The 22,822-nt window shown below is 39.9% G+C and overlaps 1 protein-coding gene and 1 long non-coding RNA gene across 12 annotated transcripts in view; one reads left to right on the top strand and one right to left on the bottom strand.

Annotated features, from left to right (window-relative positions):
* The window catches only part of TJP1 (tight junction protein 1), a 156,666-nt gene extending 139,949 nt beyond the window's left edge, over nt 1-16,717 (bottom strand). For 3 of the 11 annotated variants that reach the window (XM_026793949.2, XM_074549467.1, XM_026793952.2), the window contains exons 1-2: nt 15,917-16,219; nt 7,128-7,260 (exon numbers count right to left, since the gene is read on the bottom strand). In XM_026793949.2, the coding sequence (XP_026649750.2) occupies nt 7,128-7,260; nt 15,917-16,083 (300 nt within the window). In that variant the 5' untranslated portion in view covers nt 16,084-16,219. The other 8 variants (XM_074549463.1, XM_026793950.2, XM_014267608.3 and 5 more) reach the window with 6 other exon arrangements.
* LOC141730577 (uncharacterized) lies at nt 15,461-22,225 on the top strand. The gene is made up of 3 exons (XR_012582164.1): nt 15,461-15,993; nt 19,181-19,334; nt 19,532-22,225. It is a non-coding gene; the product is annotated as an uncharacterized LOC141730577 (long non-coding RNA).
* The last annotated feature ends 597 nt before the right edge of the window (nt 22,226-22,822 follow it).

Genomic DNA, 22,822 nt, shown 5'->3' with positions numbered 1-22,822 from the left:
AACAACTTTAGCATTGACCTAGAGAAGCTCACATTTATATGAGAGTTACTCTTTTCCCTGAGTCATCCCATCAATTTGCTTTAATACAACACTGATCATCATGTGGCTCCATACAGAGTTCAGCTCAGAAACTGAGACATTCAGAGGAGCTCAGAAGTATCTGAAAAGCAGGGATAGTGGTCATTCTAAATCCCCCTCCATCTCTGGGCCAGCTGAAGGACAAACAACTGGACCCTCACTCTGCTTGGGGCTGGCTGCAGCTCACTGCCAGGTGGGCACTGACACTGAGACTCAATGACAACAGCATCCCACAGCACCACACAAAGAGGAGCTGATATTATGTAACCTAAAGACAAAATACACCATGGCCTACATATCTTGTGACATTTTAAGAGATGATGGACCTGACAAGTCACAATCATCCGCCAAGTATAATGGTGGTGGAGTAATCAAGCAGGTATTACCCCAACAAATGCCAAAGAGTATTTCAGTACAGCTCCATCTGCCCAAATTCACAGTGCCATTCTGAGAAGAAATAAAAATAACCCAAAACATGCGCTCAAAAATATATTTCTAATCTAAATTAAATGTAAACACAGTCATCAGTTAACATCCTTGGTAGACTTAGACTGGAACACTGAATTTGTTGAGAAACGTAAATCAATCAGTCTGAATCAATTCAGAAACACAAATCAAGGTCAATCACAATTCAGAATTTAGCAAATTAAATTACTTGTTCATTTATGGTTAACTTCCTTAGGTTAATCTTAAGGCTGTATAAGCTTCACCTAGTATTATGCTTGAGACTTAATAATTTGCCTTGACATTTAGAATAGCTCTTACATAAAACTTTGGATTTGTTTTTAAATAAAAAGCAAGATGACAGAATAAACAATGCTGAAAATATACTCTTTCCCAGAAGAATTGTAATCTTGGATCAAAAGCCTCCAGTTTTTTTCCCTCCTTCCATCAGTACTATATTTCCACACTTGTTCAAATTAAACTCTTTTTCCTCTGTACTTAAAACGATTAACTATATATATTAAAACAAATAATATGCATATTTTTGAGTTTTTTCAATATACTTGCCCAATAAAAATACACATGTAAGACAAAGCATTTTCATTTCATTAACTGTAAAATGTGTAAACTGCTTAAATGTTCCTTTTTTTCATTATTTAGACTATCTTAGGTAAAATAAACCAGCCAAAACTGTATAAAGTCTGTACTGTGTTCATACACCATCAATAGATTAAATTATTCTAATAAATGGGTTACAGTACAACAACAATATTGTGAAGCAAGGCTAAGCTACCAGAGAGGATTTAAATCTCAGAAACAGCTGCATAACAACCACACTTCTCTGAACAGTAACAAATTAAGGGCATCCACAAGACTCCAGCTGTGCTAATGAGTTCTTCCTTCCACATCTACAGAGATGACCAAAATACCTGCAGGACTTTTTAAAGAACATGAGCTCTTTTATGTGTCCATCCTAAAAAACTGAGTCTGATACATACCATTTGTGCTATTATTCATTTCTCATTTTACAAGTTTTACAGACATTTATTCAAATTAAAATGCTCAGCAGGAAAATCAAGATAAATGGAAATATAAAAGCTGAAGAATTTTATTTTAAAAAGAGAAAACAATAATCAAATACTGAATAATATCTAGCACCTCAGCAATCATTTGTAAGATGATTCAATGGGAAGATGAGTTTGCAATAGATGAAATTAAATAAAAAACTGCAATAAATCTCTGCTTTGGTACAGACCAGGCTGCCTTGCTCAGCAATAGGCTCCATGACAAGTTAACCAATATAGTGCAGTATTGTGTTTTGATCATTACATTTTTTCACTGGGGGAATGGGGCTACTCACAGCAACAGCTACCCAACACAGTGGTAAGGACATTTCTGACAACAAACTGATTCTGAGCCTGCTGTATCCTATAAAAATCTACCAGGGAGACTGGGGAAGTGAAATAAGGATGTCATCACACACATCCATTAAAGTTAATCAGTAAAGCCTCTAAAGAGCCCTGAAACTTCATTAGAAATGGTAAGGCACGTGAAAGGGCAGCAGCAGCACAACGCCACAGCCCTGTGGGAGCCGCTCCCGGGCTGGGCGCTCACGCAGCTCCCTGCACACAGAGCACGCCGGGCACACGCCCCCACAGAGCATGCGAGGTCAATCACTCCATCCTGCTAATGAGAGCAGGCAAGCACACAGAAACACCGAGTTTCTGCAGCTCCCCCGCAAGAAATTATACAAGGTATCACCCCCCGTTCAAAGGCATAACACTTACTACAGTGCACTAAAAATTACTGTTCTAGGTGAACATGTGTGCTCCCCATCTAACGAAGGCAACAGCACATGAGCTAATTCTCACTTTCTGATTATCTTTTCCTTTGTTGCCTCTTCCATTTTGTCATGCATTCCACAGTGCTTTATTCAGACTGTTCTTTGTACTTAGCTGTCTTTCTTTTCTCCTCTTTTAGGTAATCTCCTACCCTACTGTGTTACTTTTGTGCTTAACATGCTGACATCAGGAACCTCTAAAGCATTGGTGCACAGCGATTCTAGCCAACATCACCTCATTGGCAGGATATGGCAAGGAGAGACAAAAAATGCACCTGGAAAAGGAATTGCTAGAAAGGAATGGAAAAGTGAGAAAAAGAAACCAGCATCAGTATAAACATTTTGCAAAATTATTCCTTGGATTTTAACTCCAGTGCAAATGGAAGTACACTGGAGATGTTCTGCTTTCTCCAGCTGCAGGTGAACTGACCCTAGCTGTGTGCATGTTCAGTGAGAGCAGGCTAGCAGCCACTGCCTACAGGACTGGGCTTGCTCATATTGGAAATAACTGCAGTGCTCTGATTTCCAAGATGAGCTCCTTTGTCCAAAGGGCTGCTTTTTGCAAGAAAGGCTTAAATCTGTACTCCTTTAAAAATACACTTTTCAAGGTGCTGATTTCAATAATTTCTCAAGTCCAATCAAAGAGTTACAAAACTAAAAAGTATCTTAGACATAAAATTTCATTATATGAGCTCTTTATAAAGGCTTTCAAAGTCTCCCTTTCCCAGAAAACATCAGCACTGACTAAAAGGAAAAGAAGGGAACAGTTTCTCTGCATCCTCACATTATAGGGTGGTCAGTGTTTGTAGTGCTATGAGACCTGCACAAATTCTGTCACACAGGGCAGCAACCAAACCACGAGATCCATTCAAACACCTCAGAGCTGTCACACAGCCTCCCAAGGCATCTCCACACCAGACAGGAGAACAACTCCCAGGGCTCTATCAAGCAGGGCAGTCCCAAAATGCACCTGCATCCCACCGTGACCTTCAGAAGCCCTGGCATCAGCGCAGCGCTTGAGCAGCTTCAGAGCCATATGCAGCTAAAGAATCAAAGTTTAGTCACATCTTACCTATTATTAGAAATGGATTGTAAGGTCCTTGAGAGTAAACATTTCGTGTTTGCACAATGCCTAATACAACAAAAACCCTGTCAACAAATTGGGCTCAGAAGTGCTACTGCTATCTGGGGTAGCTTGTACAGAGCCAGGGCTTGGTTCAGAGTAACAAAGACTAAAATATGGATGTAATGAAACATTAGCACAACAGGCTCAATCTACAAGGAAGGAGGTATTCCACATGTGCCCCCAAGAGCTGATAATGCTTTTCTTTACCTTTTCTTCCTTTTTGCACAATGTAGACTAGGAGTTCTGCAACATTTTGGGGTTGAAAACAAACATTTGCCAATGTTCAACATAAAACACAGGCATATTTTTTTATACATAGCACTAAAACCGAGTTTTTCAAGGGCTAATATCTGGCACAGAACAGCATGATGATACTCCTTTAAAGAAGAACTGAAGGGCAAAAAACAGATTTTACTTTGTTTGGGTGAACAGGTGCTAATCTGACTAAGTGGTACTGCTAATACATGGAGAGGATAAAGAAAAGAAAAAAAGGTGCAAGAAGTTGAAAATGGATATGCTTTCTAAGGGAGTTGCTGTGCTATCACTCTGTGGCTTAACATAATTTCATCACTTTATCTTCTCACTTGCTGCCTTAGCAAAATGGTAAAAGGAGGCATCACTTACAAACCCCAGTATCATCCACTTAAGACAGCAGAGGTATCACTAAGAAATAAAATTGAGATTTTGTCAGCAATCCTGCAGACTCTCACCACTTGTAATCAGGAAGAACTTAGGCCTTCTGGAAGGGTGTTGTGAGCTTAACACAGGTGAGCCAGCTGTGAGATGTTAATACAGGTAGGCAGTGCACCAGCTGGGAACTGTGTGCTTTGACAGTCTCACCCAAACCATAGAATGGCTGGGTTTGGAAGGGACCGTAAAGGTCACCTAGTTCCCTCCCTCACAATGGTCAGGGATGCCATCCACTAGACCAGGTTGCCCAGAATGCCATCCAGCCTGGCCTTGAGCAGGGACACCCATCCCTGAGGCCTGCAATGGGTCACTGCAGCAGCAGGGCATCAGCCACTGAGGCTCCACAGGGAAGGAGCTCTGCTGCACTCTGGGGTACATCACCCATACAAAGAGCCACAGGTGTAACCAAAAGCTACAAACAGCACAAACTTCACATGTTACTAACTGCAGAAACAACAGACTTGGCAGCACCACCCTGCCCAGACAACCCTCTAAAGGCACCCATGGCAGTCCCTCCCTGGCCTCTGCTGAAATTTCACACATGCAAAAGGCTCTTCACTGGTTAATCCCTCCCTTGCAAAGAATAAACCTGTTTTTAAAAGAGCCTCTCAGTTTAATGCAGTTCCCACAACTTGTCCCCAGCTTCAGGTGAAGTCACAGTCAGGTAGTAAACACAGCATTTTCATGTATTGAACTTTTGTATGGGCATACTGCATTGAAATGCAGAACTTCCCCACTGGGGACACACTTATTCACTTCAAGAAAAGAAAGCATAAGTTATTTTTTACGTCTTTCTGCTGTTAGGATTTGTCATCAGTAAGAATTTGCAGAGTGAAACCTTTAAACAAAAGGTTTCCAAAAAAGATTAGTTTAGGATTTACGTTGACATTACTTATTTTAAAGTGAAATCCAGCAACATTCAGAATTATTAATGGATCTCACTCTCATTAGATGATGAATGAAACCAACAGTTCACTGGATGCTGTCAGCATATAAGTTATCCACATATTTAAATACGAAACTTTTCAACTTCACTGTGCAGAAAATGAATATACTACATAATAAAATAGTTGTAAAGAGAACGTTTTTAAAAGCTTCTTTGTGTTTTAATTTTTATTTTTAATTGTTTTCTGTCTGCCAGTGCCTGAGTGTTTTAACTAGATGAAGACTCTTAATATGAAAAATGTTACATTCTGAGAGCACTCTTGAAAGGCTTAGGCATACTAATTTCTTCAATTACTTCTTTAGATCTATTTTTAATCACAATTTGATAACAATAAAACCTCAATTATACAATATCAAGAAATATTTCAGTATAATTCTAAATCATGTAGCAGCAAGAAAATCCATACTTTTAACTCTGATTTGTGTGCTTAGCTATTTAAATCTGTGTCATCCTTTAACATGGGACCTCAGAAAAAGTGAACTTCCTTTACTGATCTTAATTATCAATACTTAGCTATTAGTGTATGAATTTATCCATGACACACTCTACACATTGTATGTTATAGACACAGTTGTGCCCATTATTATCTGTCTCAAATCTCTCTGCAAAGGTTCTATGGCATGCAAGAAATTCTTTTTACCGTTGGCTATAATCTCTTTTTCTTTGAAGGCCCCAGGAGTAGAGATAGATTTAGATAAAACTCCTTAATAGGACCACACAGATGAAGAGCCATATAGCAGAAGGAAATTTTGCTCCCTGGGGGAATTTGTAACCTTCAGCAGAGCAATGATTGCAGCGGGATCAGTGCTGTGACAGGAGCACAGACACAGCAAGGGCAGCGGGGATGGGGCAGCACAGCCCCAGCACAGCTCCCTCAGCCCAGGGCACACGGCCCTGCAGGACTGGCCAGAGCCCACACAACACACCACAGCCCAAATCCTTCCCAGCAACTTCAGCACTTCCTTCAACAGCAAACAACAAGCTCTTTGTCCCAGAGATAGCGCTGTGAGACTTGGCAATTAGAAACAAAGCTGTCCTGGGGAAAAAAATACCAATTATGCTATTGGCATCATCTGTGAAAAACATCCCACTGAAAGACAACACGCTCCAACCACTGTTATGCCTTCAAGATGTTTCCCCAAATCCCATCTGAATATTTTAGTGATATTGTTTCTAGTACCATGCAATGCCACACAATATCTTCACATCACTATTGATTTCTGCATTTTAAAGACAGCACATATTTTTTAGCTCTTTCATCCTCATATTTCATAACCAATTTATAATTCAACATATTCTTTGACACTGTTTAAATACTTAAAGAGTAAATTATTTTAGCTTATCAGAAAATAATTTGTTTTGACCAAATTCCCTCCAGTTAGCTGAGAGGTTGTCATGGTTCTTTACCATGATCACATTGAAGTTTCTGAAACTGTAACACAAACACATCTACCCCCTAAGCAAAGAGAAGAGAAAAGGAATACACCAGTACTGCCTAATTGAAGTAACCTATCACCTGTGACACCAGCTTTCAAGTGCTATAAACATACACATCTTTTAGAAAAATATATTTCCTTTTCTAGCACTTAATTATAGCCATAGGCAACTGAAATAGTTATTTGGGTTTTGTAAAAAGTCGTGTTTAACTTTAAACACAATTTCCAAAATCTTAATATAAAAATAAGACTTGAAATCATATTTTTTTTCATATTTACTTCATTTGCAAGTCAATTTCTTAATCTTATGGAAGCAACAATGTTAAAATTTGAGATGGGAATTTCTGTCTCATGGTTGCTGAAGAACAAGAATGTAGTTGCACATCACCAATCATATAAGTGACACCACAGCTCACAATATCTGGCAGTAGCAAGGCAATTAAAACATTAAGTACAATACCTTTGCTAATCTGACAAACAGGCAAACCCAATGCAAGAAGCAAACTGCTTCATTAATAAGGTTCTTTTAACTTCATATAAGATAAAAGTAAAAGATATAGTACTTACAGTGAATTCACAGAAATCAATGCTATCAAGACTTTTGCTTCTGTGTATTCTCCCTTTTATTCTTCTTAAAGAGGGCTTTCCCTGACTTACACTACAGGTAGCACCATTGGGATTTTCGGAAGATGGAGTTACCCTGCCAAACAAAAAGAGCCACATATCAGACAAATAATACATTCTTTTATTTGCTTAAAATAAAACATTTACAAAGAAAAACACATCACCATGCTATACATACAAGAAATGTCATTTCAAGTGACAGTTTTCAATCACTAAGTGCCAAAATAAGACCACAAGTATGTGGAAGTCTAGCTCCCATCAGGACCACATTGCTTGCAGATTTTGTCAAAAACATTCTGATCTTTTTTTTACAAAAGTGTGTAGAATCAGAAAAAAGACATTGTAGAAAAATATATTTTACTTCTGAAGATTTTAAAGGACTATTTTTCTTTGTTTCTTCAGTAGAAACCCAAGTCCTGTGACACACATTGATGGCTGTCAGCTAAATCACCAGGAGCCTGGCAGTATTTGGCTTTTGACCTTTTCCAGTTTGAGGGCTGATGGTGCTTCAGCTATTCTAGCAATGAGTAACAACCAATAATAATGACATTAACAGCATCTGTTAAAGTTATAGGGGTAATATATTAAGCAACTACACTTGATAAGGCCTTTCATCATATTGGAATCTACACATAATCCTAGGGGGAGTCCATAACTAAAATATTTGGAGGAAGCAATTCATATTTCAATGAGCTTGTTGGAAATCACTAATAAGCAGAACTAAGTTAACAATTAACTAAGTGTACTTAATATTTTAAATACAAAATAGTCCCTAGTCAGACTGGCCCCTAAGGAAAAGGAAAACTCCATTCCAGCAAATACACTCACCAAGAATTACCTAAAAACCTGAAGTCTTCATGCCCAGATTTATACTTATTTCATATTATTTCTCAACTGCAGCCATAGAAGATTTCAAAAAACAGCTTAAAAAAGAAATAATATGTATTTTTTTGCATTTCCATAGTCTTTGGACAGCAGTTCAGTATTTCTCCCAAAAACCATTAAGATTCCTCTCACAGAAAAAAACACTTCAGGATGTTTTTTGTGTTCTTTAACTTAGAATTAATGGCTTTTGTATGCACATAAATGTTTGTGAAAAAAATAAAGGTGGAGATGTCTTAAACATATAACATGTCTTAAACAGGAAATTGGATAGTGGGTTATATCAATTCCTGAAATACCAAATTCCAAATACAAAATACAGTAACCACATGCTGAATACTCTTGTTTGATTAGCAAGACTTCCAGGCCTACACAACGTCACGGTCAGGATAACACGGCCATGGGACTGCTAGGGAGAAGAAATTACCATATCCAAACGTGAAAATTAAAGCAAATCCTTTCAAATCTCTTATTTCTTATTCAATTTATAAAGATTAAACCTTTCATTTTTTTGTTGAATCACTGCAACTACCAAATAACTATTTTGTTTTCAGATGCCTGATTTTGGGGCTTTTTTACACATGCACACAGACCCACATTCAAACAGCTTGCTCCAAGTTCTCTTGATAACATAGTCATTTGGTTTAGATGGTTTTTCCCCTTGGGTTATTTTACTGCCAACTTCAAACTGCAAATTTCTACCTGAACACATAACTGTAATATCCATACATCTTAATTACAATATGAAACTCCTGCTGAGACTGCACTGGAATTTTTTGTCTAATCATATATGGACTGAATTCTGAGACCATGCCTGCCTACTACAGTAACATATTTGTTCACACAGCAGAAACTTCAAGAACACCACGGATTCCCTGCTAAAATGTCTTCAAGAATTACCAGGACAGATTTCCAAAGAAAGACAACTGCTCAGCCTCTATCTTGTTGCACAGACAGTGGCATTTCCAATGGCAGCACATTGCTGTTGTGTGAACGTCTCTTCTGTAACAGAGCGCTCAAACATCTCTGCTCGAGTACCTAACTGAACACACTCTGTGTCCATGGCAGATGCAGATGCTGGAGCCCTCAGAGAGATCAATTGTTCCCCTGCTGTCAGAGTCTCTGTTTATTCTCTCTACAGGGAATCTTTGAGGGCTGCCTACTCCATTACTTATAATTTGAGTTAATTAATCTTCAAATGCACCTCTGATTAATTAAATGCTTGGCACGTTAAGACTTCCTCCTTATACTTAATAGAAAAGTTAAACAGCTGTAAGCTACACTGGGCTTTTCCTTATTTTGAATAACATTTCAAGTCATTTACTTTAGGGCCTTACCCACAAATGTGCATTTCTTTAGGCTGCAAGTCTTTTAATGTTTTCTGATACAAAAAAAACTTTAAAAAAAAAAAAAAAGAAAACTACTTACATGGAAAAACCCAAACAAACACAAATAACAAGCTAATCAAAGTTACACAGTTTTAACAAAGAACCACACTAATGACATGTTTTCAAGGCTCTTCTGTTTAGGAGTTTCACTCTTTACAGCCACTTGAAAAAATGAACGTGCTGCCGCAGGAATCCAGCTATCATTTCATTCTGCTGAAGAATAAATTATGGCTGTCACTTGCTAGCTTCTAAGATACATAAAAGAATTTTTAAAGTTACAAAATATAATTACAGAGAAGGAGTATCACAATTTATCTATTCCCTCCAATCCTTTACAAAATCATTAGTTTCTAGATCTCTTTACATGCAAATAAAGCACTACTTAACCAACCAAAGAAAAATCCAATCAATATCATTGATATTGGGAATTGGGAAGCTTTGCACTGTATGGACAGCAAAGGAAGGATGTGAGGCAAGATATCCATACTGACAGCATCACAGGGGGCTTGACTCTGGGTGAAGAGGAGACTTTGGGACAAGTGCAAACCAATGAACTACCAGCTTCTCCAGGGCCTCCACTCCTCCCTGAGTTTCAGCAAAGGGAAGCAGTAAGAGCAGTAAGAGACCCGAGACAGACTTGGGCCGGTTTTACCCAGGCTTTGCACAATGCTGGATACAGCAACGAGACTCTCAAGAATCCATTTCTAGCAGCACTCATGCAGTATTGCACAGGAATCCCTTCAAATACTCGTGACTTCCACAGTGAGTACATCTCTAAAGTTCAGAATATAAAGCTCCAAAATAAACCCATGAGTGCAAAGCCATGAGAAAAGGACCAAAGCGTCTTGAGATTGACTCAAAATGAAATTATTTTAAAATCTGATAAACAACTTTTTAAAATCCTTCTCTCTTTTGAATCATGTTTTATGTTCCCAAAGTGTTCACTGTAATCAGAGAAACAAACTTTATTCTTCATAAGTGAATACTGAAACTATAATGCAATGTACCATGGTTCTGGCATCTGAACCTTAAGTTTAAAAAAACACTTATTAATAAAATTTGCTGCATCTGATTGTCTCCTTTCAACTTTTATTTTAATCTCTGAATTAATATTAATACAATATTAATAGCAGATTAATAAGTGAATTGCTAAGTCACTGTAATACCTGCATCAGGAGTAGAGAGGAACTATCGCAGGCTAAAGGAGAAAAATATCTAAGAGCCCTTTTAAAGTACCTGCAGGCCATCAACTACTTTAAAGCAAGTACTCCTGAACAAAAGTCTAGGAATGAAATGCTCAAGGAAGTCTGGGGCTTCAAAAAGTAGAATATAGCATAAGGATCTTTGAAGGTAGTGAACAATTCCTGATGCCTTGCTTCAAATTTGCTGTTTCTGTTCAAATAGTGTGCTTGCTATTCTGGAAACATAACACCTTTTTAATGGAGCTCATCACAGGAATCCTAAATTAAGGCACCCAATTCATTAACTTTTGAAAATATTAGTCAAGTAAAATGGAACCATTCTGTATATCCCACCTGGAGTCTGAAGCCCTTATTTATTATCCACAATTCTTACAACGGTTTCATTGACCTTGACTTCTTCCTGATCATATATCACATTACATAACCATGACTCTAAATTATTTCTCTAGTTTGTAAAATAAGCAAAAAACCCCTAAACTTTCACTATCTGTATTCCACCGACAAGCACAGTAGCCGAACAAGATAATGTGTAACAGTGACTTCAAGGTGAAGTGTCATATCAAGGGCTAATGACTTAATACATGTTTTAAAATAATCAGATGGTCCAAGTATAATATGAGTCTATGAATAAAAGTGATATACTACTCACATATAATTACTATTTATAAAAAATTTCAATATCACCTGATTTTTTTGTAGTTAAATTATGTCTGAAATTACTGCTATCATCTTAATTTCTAGACACACCAGTTACATTGAAAATCTTTTAAGAACTTCATAAACTCTCTTCTTGTTCAGTGATTAGAATTCTGAGCAATTTTATAAAAGTCAGCATCAGAATGTTTAAAAAACGGGTCTGTAAATGACACATTTTCTGTATTTGTTTTCCAGGTGCAGTATTAGTGCTGGAGTCAATGCAGAGTGGACAAGGTTTTGACAACCATGCAGCCTCCACAAGATTTCTAATGGGGACATAATTATTGCACTTTTCATACACTGCAAGTTGCCTGCCTATCCTATAAAGAAAGCATTTAAGTTCTTGCAGCAACATCCAAGGCAAGCTTCTCAAAAACTTCTGCCTCTGGCAACTACACAGATCTCAGCTGGGAGATGTATGAAATTCCCATAATTGTTATACCTCCCATTAGGAGCCAAGCTTCCTCAGCAGCACCAAAAGTGAGGACGCAGGCTGGGCTGAGCTCAGTGTGAGCACTGGCTTCTGTCTCAAACACAAGGCTGGAAAAGCTGACATTTACACCCATTGATCAGACTGGAAATACTAACAATTATAGTTACTCAATATTAATATTTGTTTGAGAAAAGGCAAGTTTGAAACAATGCTAGAGACACTGAGCACTCAGCTGCAGTGTTGAATTTTTGTGCACCTCTGCAAGTATGTTGATTCTAAGGATGTATCCTTAACCACACATCCCTCAAGAAAAAAATTAAGTATTAATTAACTCGCAACATAAATAAAGATTTACAATGGGCTAAACTAAAGTTTTTATCCTCATTTCAAACAATATTAACTGGAACTAGTAATCAAAAATGGAAAATATCCATTCTGAAGATCTGTACTTTTCCATAGAGTTCTGTAGAGACACCAAGAAGATTAATCTTCGATGTTTTCTTTCTCCCACATTAAGGTGACATTTTCCATTATTTAATTATACTAAATATGATTCTACTTGGAACATAAACAAACCATGACACTTTTCTCCCTAGGGATGGTCCTAATGATAAAACAGACATTCTTCATTATAAGCCTGGGCTTCTACAGCCAATAAGCTTAAATACAAAGACTCTGAGACAAGAAAGCATTCAGTGCTTAATTCCAGACATGCTGGTTACTCCTCACTGATTCCAAATAAGTTTACTCCTATGCCTGAAAATAAATGTGCCTGTGCAATATCTTACAAGAAGCAGCAATCATTTAACATCCAGGCTTCTATATCACACATTCTTTTAACAACACCACCAAACAGGGGAACTGGATCCTGTCAAAATTCAAATTCTGTAGTGCACTGCATCTGCATTCTTTTCTGTAACCTAGATTGCCTCAGACAACTACCAATCATTCTTAAAAGAATGTAAATATGGAATAGTCTCAGTCATTTCCATAATCTCCCCAATGAAAACCTATCACTAAGTGAGCTTTTTGCCTTTTTTCACAATGCTGCACTCCCCTGCACCAAGGGGAGCAGCGGGGTGTTCACCAAAGCACAGGAACTCTGAAAGAGTCAAGGCAAATGCTGTAGGAACCAGAAGGGAATATTAGTGAGAAGAACTATTAGAATGGATAGAATTTCCTGTTGGGGGTTTTGTTGTTGTTTTTTCTTTTTCATTTGTTTATTTATTTGCCCGCTATCTTCTCCTTGCAGCAGAAAAACGCAATAGTCATTTTGACAAGAAATTATGTTCTACCTGTGTAACTCCCCTTAATAATGTGATTTAGCATTTCTCTATTGTAAAAGGACTCAGGTTGCACATATTGGGATTTCAGTAAATATTTATAAAAATTGACTATTTTTAAACTACGCCCAGTTCAGCTGTCAGTTTCTTCTTGACCACCTTTGCAGATGTCAGTCCCTGCTGCACTCTACCTGTACTAGCAGAGTTATGGTGGTGGGTTTTGTATCCAAATGCTGTCCCTCCAGCAAGAGGATTAAAAACATCCTACTCATCTCGTTTAGGCTCCCACATATTAGATTACAACACTGCACACACACAGGAAAGGATCTGAATCAGCAGTTCAGGACTCCAGCAGCTTCCTCCAGCACCGAGTCCAGAACTACTGCCCCAAGTAAACCTCATCATAAAATTACAAACTCCATACAAAGCAGGTTTCTGTCTCCTCATCTCCCACTGCAAGCCTGTGGCATAGCTTCCTTGTCTCTAATTGCCTGGTTTATTCCTAGCCACTTAATAACTATTTATTCTTAACCCATCGTGAGACATTGATATTTTCATTTGTAGCTCTGCTTCCATGCATCACAGAACAGGACATAGACTTTGGTGGGGGGGAAAGCTGGAGAAAATTGGAGTGACAGATGCTCCCTAAAGAAATAAAACATTGCTGTTATTTGCTGTTACCTTTTTCATTTTCTTTCAGTAGGATTCAGGTGGATTATCTCCACCAACAAAAGGATGAGCATTTTAACCCTTTTTTATTAAATTATATCTTCGTTTCCACTTACAATATGGATTCACACATCAAAGAGCTTATGAATCTCATTGGTTAAGGAGAATTTTTTAAGCTTTTAAAAATAAGCAAATAAAAATAGATTTAAAAGCACCCCCTGACTATAGGCGAACTTGATTTATGTGTTTTCTTTTGGTATTTTTGAGACTTCCAGTGATACAGTATTGGAATATGCTTTTGGTTTATGTATTGTGAATATACACATATATTGCATTGATTTGAGTAACAGCAACACTTTGAGTAACAGTAACACTTTTAGTCAATTAAATCTTCACACAGCATTGCATTGCAGCAACATGATGCCAAGTTAGAAATGTTATGAAATGCAATGCTTGTGGTATATATTAGTGTGGAGCCACTAGCATATTTTGCTGTACCTCGAAAAGCACAGAATCTCATCATGAAACAGGACAATATAGAGCTGATCTAACTCCAAGGAAGACAAAGCAGGAGTTGAATCAGGTCCTTTCAGATGTACTTTTAAAGCACACAATTACATATAGCTTTCCCTTAACATGCCAGCAAACAAAATACTTCCAAGAAAATATACAAAATATTAAATAGAACACTGTCATAATTACGTTTTCCATAATTAAATTTCTCAAAAGATGTAAGACACAACTGCATCCACTGCTGCACACAGGCAGGAGTGGCATTTGGGGAGAATAAAAAAGGTATGGTACACTTTATATAACTTACATAATCAGAATCAAACCACCAAATACATTGCAAAAACATCTGATTAAACATAATAAAACTTATCTGCATGATAACATATTTTTGTCTAAAACTTAATTTGATTTTTTTCTTTACCAGCAGGAAGAACAGAGTCATCAAACTGTGTTCTATCTGCAAGGAATACCAAGACCTGGAATTAATGACAGAAAGCTTACTAGTTCCACACATTATGTTTCTTCAATTGATACATTTTCTTGACACTGTCTCTACTGTGAGGAAAAGCAAAGTATTAAAAACTCCACATTCTACAATTCATGTAAGGCCCATTTTTGTTACAACTGCTGACAATAATTTTATTTGCAAACTATCTATGTTCAAATAAAATGACCTATCATGCCTTCTCTGATGCTTTACTTTGCTTCACTAGGGCCAGGTAAGTACAGTGAAAGAAAACTGTATAACCACTACCACCTTAATATTACTCCTGGTTCCTTTCAGATAAGAAATCCTCAGTGTACAAATTTGTGATTTGACATCTCCCTCTCAGAAGATGTGACAATATTTCCTCCTCAGGATTTGTCCTGATGATGACACAGGTCCCGCTGCTCCCATGGAGCTAACAGTGGGCTCCTGCCCGCCCACGAGTGCCTGGGTATTGCAGTGCCATACGCCTGCCGGTGCCCTACTCACCCACATTACACCACTATACTTTAATACATTTTTCATAACATGTTGTTGATTCATCCAGAAAAATCAGTTCAGCACACAATCAGCAAGCACAAAAGGAGTGAGAATCAGTGAGGGGAAACGCAGGGTTCAAGGAAAAATGACCATATTTGAACAGCACTACTCTGGGGCTCTCACTAATCTATTGGACCTGCGTCTCCTTGTTCCCATTTTCTCGGTACACCTGTCAGCAGCAGCAGCAGCAGGGGCAGGGAATCCGGACCCGGCTCTGCACAGCCCGGGGCGGGAGCACACTGCGCTACATCGGCGGCAACACTCGGGCTGTCACGCAAGCGGAGCCCCCGCCGGAGCCGCTCCCGCGCCCTCAGCCCGCGCTGCCATTGCCGCTGTGCCGGTCCGGCAGCGCCGTGCCCGCGGGAGCGGAGCCTGCTCCAGCCGCGTCCTCCGCCGGGCCGGGCGCGGACAGCTCCGCCGGCACCGCCAACGCCTCCCGGCGTTTCCATGCGGCTGCCGACGAATCCGCCGGGAACTTTGTGCCCCGGCGATGCCGGCCGGGAGCCGCAGGCCGGGTCTGGGCACGGCGCCCCTCATGTCCGCGGGGACCCCCCGCCGCCGCGCCCGCCCGTCCCGCCGCGGCCCGCGCTCGGCCCGGCCCGGCCCGCAGTGCCCGCGGCCCCGTTTGTGCCTACTCACCACAGCTTCCTCTTTAAGGGCATCAGACTGCCCCTGTTGGAGGCGGTCACCCCTATGGCCATCTGCAAGACAGTCAGGTATTTCTGATACTTCATTTTGCCGTCGCCCCCCCTGTCCCTGCCTCGTCCCCGCCGCCGCCACCGACAGAGTCTCTCCAGCCGCTGCATGCAATCATCAAATTTTTATTTCCAGGCATCTGCCGTCCCTGCGTCGCGCTTCTTCCCCTCCTCCTCCTCCTCCTCCTGCCGCGCTCCCTCTCTCTCTGCCCCCCCGGCTCACGCTCTCCTCCTCCTCCTGCCGCACTCCCTCTATCTCTGCCCCCAGCTGACGCTCTCCTCCTCCGCCTCCCGCCGCGCTCCCGCTATCCCCGCTCCAGCTGACGCTCTCCTCCGCCTCCCGCCGCGCTCTGCCCTCCCCCGGGCCCGCGCTCCTCTCCTCCTCCCGCTGTCGCACTCCTTTCCTCGCAGCCCACCGCGCTTTTTCCCCCGACCCACAGCCGCGCCTCCCTCTCTCCCGCCGCGCTCCCACCGCGCCGCGCTCCCCGCCCCCGACCAGGCCCCCCACTTCGCCTTCTCCTCACCTGGGCTATCTCGGGGCGGCCGCCGCCTCCCCTCGCCCCCGGGGCGAGCAGGCCTTCCCCACCATCCCTGCCCGCCGCCGGGGCGCTCCCGCCCCGCTGCCCTCCCCGATTACCTGGGGTATCCCGCCCCCGCCCATGAGGCGCAGCCGCCGCGCTGCCCTCCCGCCATCAGAGGCGCGCCATGGCCGCAGCGCTGCCCGTGCTTCGCCGGCCTCGCCGCTAATCCCATTAGCGCCTAGAGGAGCCCCATGTTATTTTAATCGCCCTCCCGGCTAACGGTGTCGGTTGTGGGGTCGCAGTCACCGAGCAGCGGGGCAAACGCCTCACCGCCCGCGGGGCGGCCCCGTGAGGGGCAGGTCAGCAGGAGGGTGGGGTGAGGCGAGGCGAGGGCAGGTGCGGGGGCGCTGAGGGTGAGGCCGAGCGGGCAGCGCGTCCCGCCAAGTGCCCCTCAGCAAGGGCGGCTGAAGGCAGCTCCCGCCGCGGGAGCACCGGAGCCGCCCCGAGCACCTGCACGGGCAGTCGCACCTAAAAACCCTGCTGAGGCCACAGCGAACAGCAAGGCAGCCTCTTTTAAATCGTTTTATTTCCATGTGAGGAAAACAACTGAAGTGTGTTTGAGAATCATATGGTGATAAAGCCAAACTAAAACTGTTAAATGATTTTAAAGGGGTGCCCACCTTCTGGGTGCTTAAGCACAAATAGCTGAACACGTATCTGTGTCACGGCCTCAGGTGTGACACAGTTGTCACGGCTTTAATCTGTTATGTGCCTTCCTCCTGAAGATCAGCTTTAACAGCAGCACAACACTGGTGTCTGAGGAGTTCATTTGGAATAAGTTCTAACACCTGGTACAATACAATCAGAGACCCTCAGTGCAAACATCCCTGAAGTGAGGGGTAGCACCTACCTGGACACATTGACCAATGGTGGTGGGAAACACTTTGGCGTGAGATACCCTGTTTAAGCTTATAAATAGATATTTTGCAAGTGCAGGTAAGAACAAATCCATGCTGAAGCAACAAATTTTCATTAAGTTGCAATAATGTAAATAGTATGAGCTGTAATCCTTACCCAGAGTTGAGGTCCTAAAGTGGTGCTGTCAGCTAGGAAGAAATAATGTGAATAACATTGACACTTTATGGCTCACAGATGAGCATTTCAGTGACTTTTTGTGTATGAATGTATAATATATACCTCAACACTGCAGTAGGCTGCATTCTGCCTAGGCCTATTCACTGCACAGGAAGCAGAGAAGATAAATACAATACTTAACAAGCACAACAGATTTTAATTAGAAACACAATAGTTCCATTACTGTAGTTAATGAGTTCAATGGCCTTGCATCTTCAGCCAAGAAATCTGATGTGCACAAATATCTGTATCACAAATGCTTTAAAAAATTCAAATGGCAGCTTGATGTCCAGTGTGAACGTGTACAGCTCCAGCTCTCAAGATACTGTTAATGGGTACTTGGACTTTGAAGAACTCAGGCATTACAAGGAATGAGGGATCACTAACTTGAAATGATTAGGAAGATTAAGGGGGTGGCATTAATTGTTGTGCTTAAACAATGCTCTTAGTATACTAACTGGGAAGTATATATCTTATATACACAGTCTATCAAATTAGTTTGAATACCTGTAGAGATCCTACTTTGCCTTAAAACCAAGAACCCTAAAACAAACCTGTTGCTTTCTCCTTTGTATCTAGTCATCATTAGCTGACTAAAAAAACTCTTGTTGCCCACACATATGAGAGTAAGTGTGGGCTGGGTTTTGAACTCAACAACATTAACAGAATGATAGTGACATTGTAATTGAAGTTGTCAATTACATTTGTGCACTACTCTCAAGAAAATAATACACACCTTAAAATGGTAGGAAGTGCTGACTAAAATAATGATGAGACTGTATTAGTTTAAATATTTGGTGGTGTTATTATTAAATATTTGAATGTAACATCTGCTAGTTATAAAAATACATCTCATATAGAAATTCTTCCCCAAAAAATCTAGTCTTAATCTGGTTGTAGTGGTGAAAATTTTGTAGATCTTTGTAGAATCTAAGGATATGGAATGTGAAGTTTATTTGAAAGATGATAAATCTGGAAGAAGCAGGTAAGCTGTCGGAGGTTTTTACTTTGTAAAGGAACTGCGTATTAGAGAAGCTCAAAATTATGGGTTTTTATTTTCCCATTGGCAGATTTGGGACATATATTTGTTTTAGGCATTTATCTACAAAAGAGTTAAGAAATGTGACTGCAGTACCTTGCATAAAGACTTAGAGTGGAGCTTGGGTATATATTCAAAACTTCTTTCTGATGTGATTCCTGTTCCTAATTTAATAGGGATTCCTAAATCTATTTAAATTTGCTGAATAATGACAGCTATTCCAAATTTAGCTCTATAGTTTTCAACTATGATAGTCTATCCATCTGGTATTAACAAATTAACTTATGTCCATTTTATGCATCATCTTCTGTACTTCTTGATGTGCATTACAGAGATAAAAACCAGTTATTAATGAAGACATTTTTTTAATTGGCATTATTTCTGGTTTTCTTGCATCTATTCCCTCTTAGTGTGGCTCCATTATATATTGCCTTTCAGAACATCTTGTTTTAAGCACCAATGTTTTGCATGTATGCTAAAAGAGTAAAAAGATCCTATCTTTCTTTCCTTTTAGATGAACAGGCTATTTTTAACAGGGGTCAATCAGCAGCTTTCAGATTAGGGGAAGCATCCAGACATCCCACTGTTATCTCCTAGGCCTGCACGGACCTGTCTGCTGAGAACAACATTTCTAAGGTGGAGCTCTGTGCAAGAGAGGCTCTCTGATGGTATTTTCTGTGCTTCATCAAACCCTTTCTGTCTAACAGAATATACTCTCCTTCACTGCAGAAAGCTGAAACTTTTGAACCTAGTGTGTGTTTTAAAACCAATTTAATTCCCATTAGGTTAATACAGCTGTTTTATAGGGGTTTTTTCAGTGCAAACCAAGCAGAACCATATTAATTTCTTAATTTTATTTGCTCAGGTAACTCAGCTGCAGACTTTACCTTAGAACAAGCTGTACAATCTATTTCTTACCATGTGTGATGCCCTGGCCTCCTCTGAAGCCTGTCTCCAGAATGACCTTCCAATGCACCTCTTGGCTCAGAGAGCTCTTTTACACAGTTACAGGCTGCAATGTTGTGTGTGGCTGCTACACTGAGTGGATGTGCTCTTGGCATAACTCCACTGATGATTGGTTACACCAGGACAGTGGTATATCCAGAAAATTGATGGAAAGAACCTGAGAAGGTGGAGTTTGATCCAGTGTGTGCCAGTCTTGGCCCACGCCATGGTGATTTTAGGCTGCTGTCAGCAGCAGCAGACTGACTCACTGCAACTTAGAGGGTGCCACGGAGAAGCTGAACAGCAGGAGCTCCCATCAGCTGCTAAGACTGAGGAAGTGTAATTGTGATGTAAAGCTTCTTCATCCTAAGTTGTGCCTCTCATTTTTTCCATCTTAATATTGATAGCATAAATATGACATTTCAGAAAACGCAAAGCAAGATTTTTGCATTATCTACCCCTGCAGACTTTAGATTTGATTTCAGTACAAGATTGCAGAACCTTGTCTTACTTTCTCCTTATCATCAGCCCATCACACAACCCTGCAGTGCCAGTTGTCACTAGCTGCCATCCTTTTCAAACCCTAACCTGTGTCAGTTTGGACTGTGCTTCCAGGACCAGGGGAAATTTGACTCAAAAGACTCTTTGGAGACACTATAGACTTAAATTATTTCAGATAATGTTTTTCAGCAAGAATGTGAGGAAAAAGAAGCTGCACTTCAAACTGGCGTAGCTGTGCTGGTAAAAAAGTAAAAATACTTTTTATTTGCTGATGTAGCTTGTTTTGTTCAACAAACCTGTATAAGCTACTGTTTGGCAAAAATTTAAAAAATAATTTTACCAGAATAACTGGCATTTTTATTAGTAACATAATGGTTGCATCAGCAACTTCTGAGGCCAGATTACATCTTAATGGCACATTTCAAGCACTCAGTTGCATTGATTTTTAGGTTTGCAAAATTTATTAGAACTAAATCAAATGTTAAATAAACTTGTTGCCAGTTTCTTGGAATATTAAATAACTTTTTATTTGAATTTTAGGATAGAGTTAATTTTGGCTGTACTGTGCATATAACAGACACTTCTAATAACATTACATCATCTGTTCCATATAGCTCTCAATACTGTGCTACTGAGTGGGCTGAAGAATTAACATTTTGTTTACTTCCAAGATGAACCTGTTCCCCTTGCTGACTTTTACTCTAATGAGTGACAAACAAATCTTGATATATGTCATGTTCTATGCTTCTGTGGTATTTAAAATTAATTGAGAACCTTTTATTACACAGTTCAGTTGGTAGGGTACAGTAGTGACATTAAAACATGACATTAGTTGACTGATCTCCATCTCTAAATTAATCAAAATGTTCCTATTTACTAAGGAAGGTTTTTTCCTGCAGGAGTTGTTAGTAATGTGAATTTGTATAGGTAGTCAATTATAGTAATAATATTAATAAAGATTTCCATCAAAGCTACTGTAACAACTCCCTTGCTATTTCAGTCTGTCTGTAAACTTGTTACAGCTTCTATTTTCTTTCCAGAAAGAAAAAGGGAGGAATCATATCTGTCAAAGACAAAACAATTCCTTAGAATCTACAAGTTTGTCAAGTGCAATGACTCTGGGGTTATTCTCTCCCTTCTCAAAAGTGTGTGTTTGTATGTTTCCTAATTTTTAAAATGATGCATTTAAAATACATCGTTCTCTGACTTTTTCGATCTACTAGGGCTTCTTTGTACTCACATTAAATTATTGAATATAATGCAAAGTGTTTTTTCTTGCCTCATGCTTTTTTTTCATAAAATACAAGTCAAGTGATAATATAAATATATATAGAGAGATACATACAGTACCATCATAAAAAAGTAAACAGAAATGCTTGAAGGAATTTTCCTGTGGCCTTTTACTACATAATTGACCATGCACACAAAGGCAAGTTTTCACATTTCTTTGAAGTGCCTTCATGATAGGCTGGCCTGACTGGTGGCAGAGAGCTGTGGGTCTAAGTGGAAACAGAAATGAACTGACACAGTCATTTAAAACTACCTTGCCTTTTCTGAAACTGTTCATCCTGATCATTTATTTGGGTTGCCAAAATGAAGAGAGGTGAATAATTTTGCTTTGGAAGGAAAGAATGTTCACCTTGTTTTCTCAGAAGAAGAGATTGTTTTAAGAGAATAGAATCTCTTGAGAGATTCTCTATTCTCTTAAGAGAATAGACTCTCACAGAATATATAAGTTTACTGTGCGTTATCAAGACGAAAGTGTTCTCTAGAATAAAAAATTGAAATATTTATAAGAAACTTGTAAGCAAGTATCCCTGTTTCACTACAGTTAGGGCATTTAGAAGGTTTTCCATACAAATAGTATTAGTACTGTTCTTTTAAATCTGATGTGGATTGCTTTATAGTGTTACAAGCAAATTTCAAGTTACTACAGTAATAAGAATACTGTTCAAGTGAGGAATTCAGGCTAGAGCAAAGTGGACTTGAACAGCCACTGTCCAGTGGTTTTAGATATCCCCATTCCTTGCAAGCTTGTAATGCTAAGATTTTGCTCTTAACAAAAAAAAAAAAAAGAAAAGAAAACCACCCGAAGTCAAAATTATCCAAATATCACATTATGCCTGACAAGCATGACCCTCTCACAGGATAAAATAAGCTTAATGTAGAAAAAAATAAGCATATGCATGAATTCCATTAGTGCTCTCTGATACGGCTTATTCATGTAGAAAACTACTGGAGGGAAGAAATCACCAAGCATACAATTTCAATGTGAGATGCAAAGAGAGAGAAGCGTAAGTAACATCGCTTCCCAAAAAAGATTCTAAGGAGTAGACTGCCATCTGCAACACAAAGATCTAATTAATTCATCTTGCTAACTGTGTATTGAGGCTCTGTAACTCTGAGGTGAGGTGTTATCAGACCTTGCTATGATTTTGGGATGTGGAGTTGTTAATAACTTTCATTTTTAGAAGCTATGCCTGGTGGGCAAACCTCCTAGCACACAACAGTTAAAAGAAAATAAAAGATTGTGAAGAGCAGGGGATAATTACTGTTCCCCAGAGGAAGGGTGTAAAATTCTGAAAAACAAAAATTCAAAATATCACAGGCTGAGAAACTGAACTGCTGTGGTTGTTGTGTTATAGAACCACTGTGAAAAATCTGGAACCAGGACATATCCAACCATTCAATTCATGTGTTTGTACTCAGT

The sequence above is a fragment of the Zonotrichia albicollis genome, chromosome 11 (assembly GCF_047830755.1).
Source record: "Zonotrichia albicollis isolate bZonAlb1 chromosome 11, bZonAlb1.hap1, whole genome shotgun sequence".
Taxonomy (NCBI): Eukaryota; Metazoa; Chordata; class Aves; order Passeriformes; family Passerellidae; genus Zonotrichia; species Zonotrichia albicollis.
This window is presented reverse-complemented; position numbering and strand designations above follow the sequence as displayed.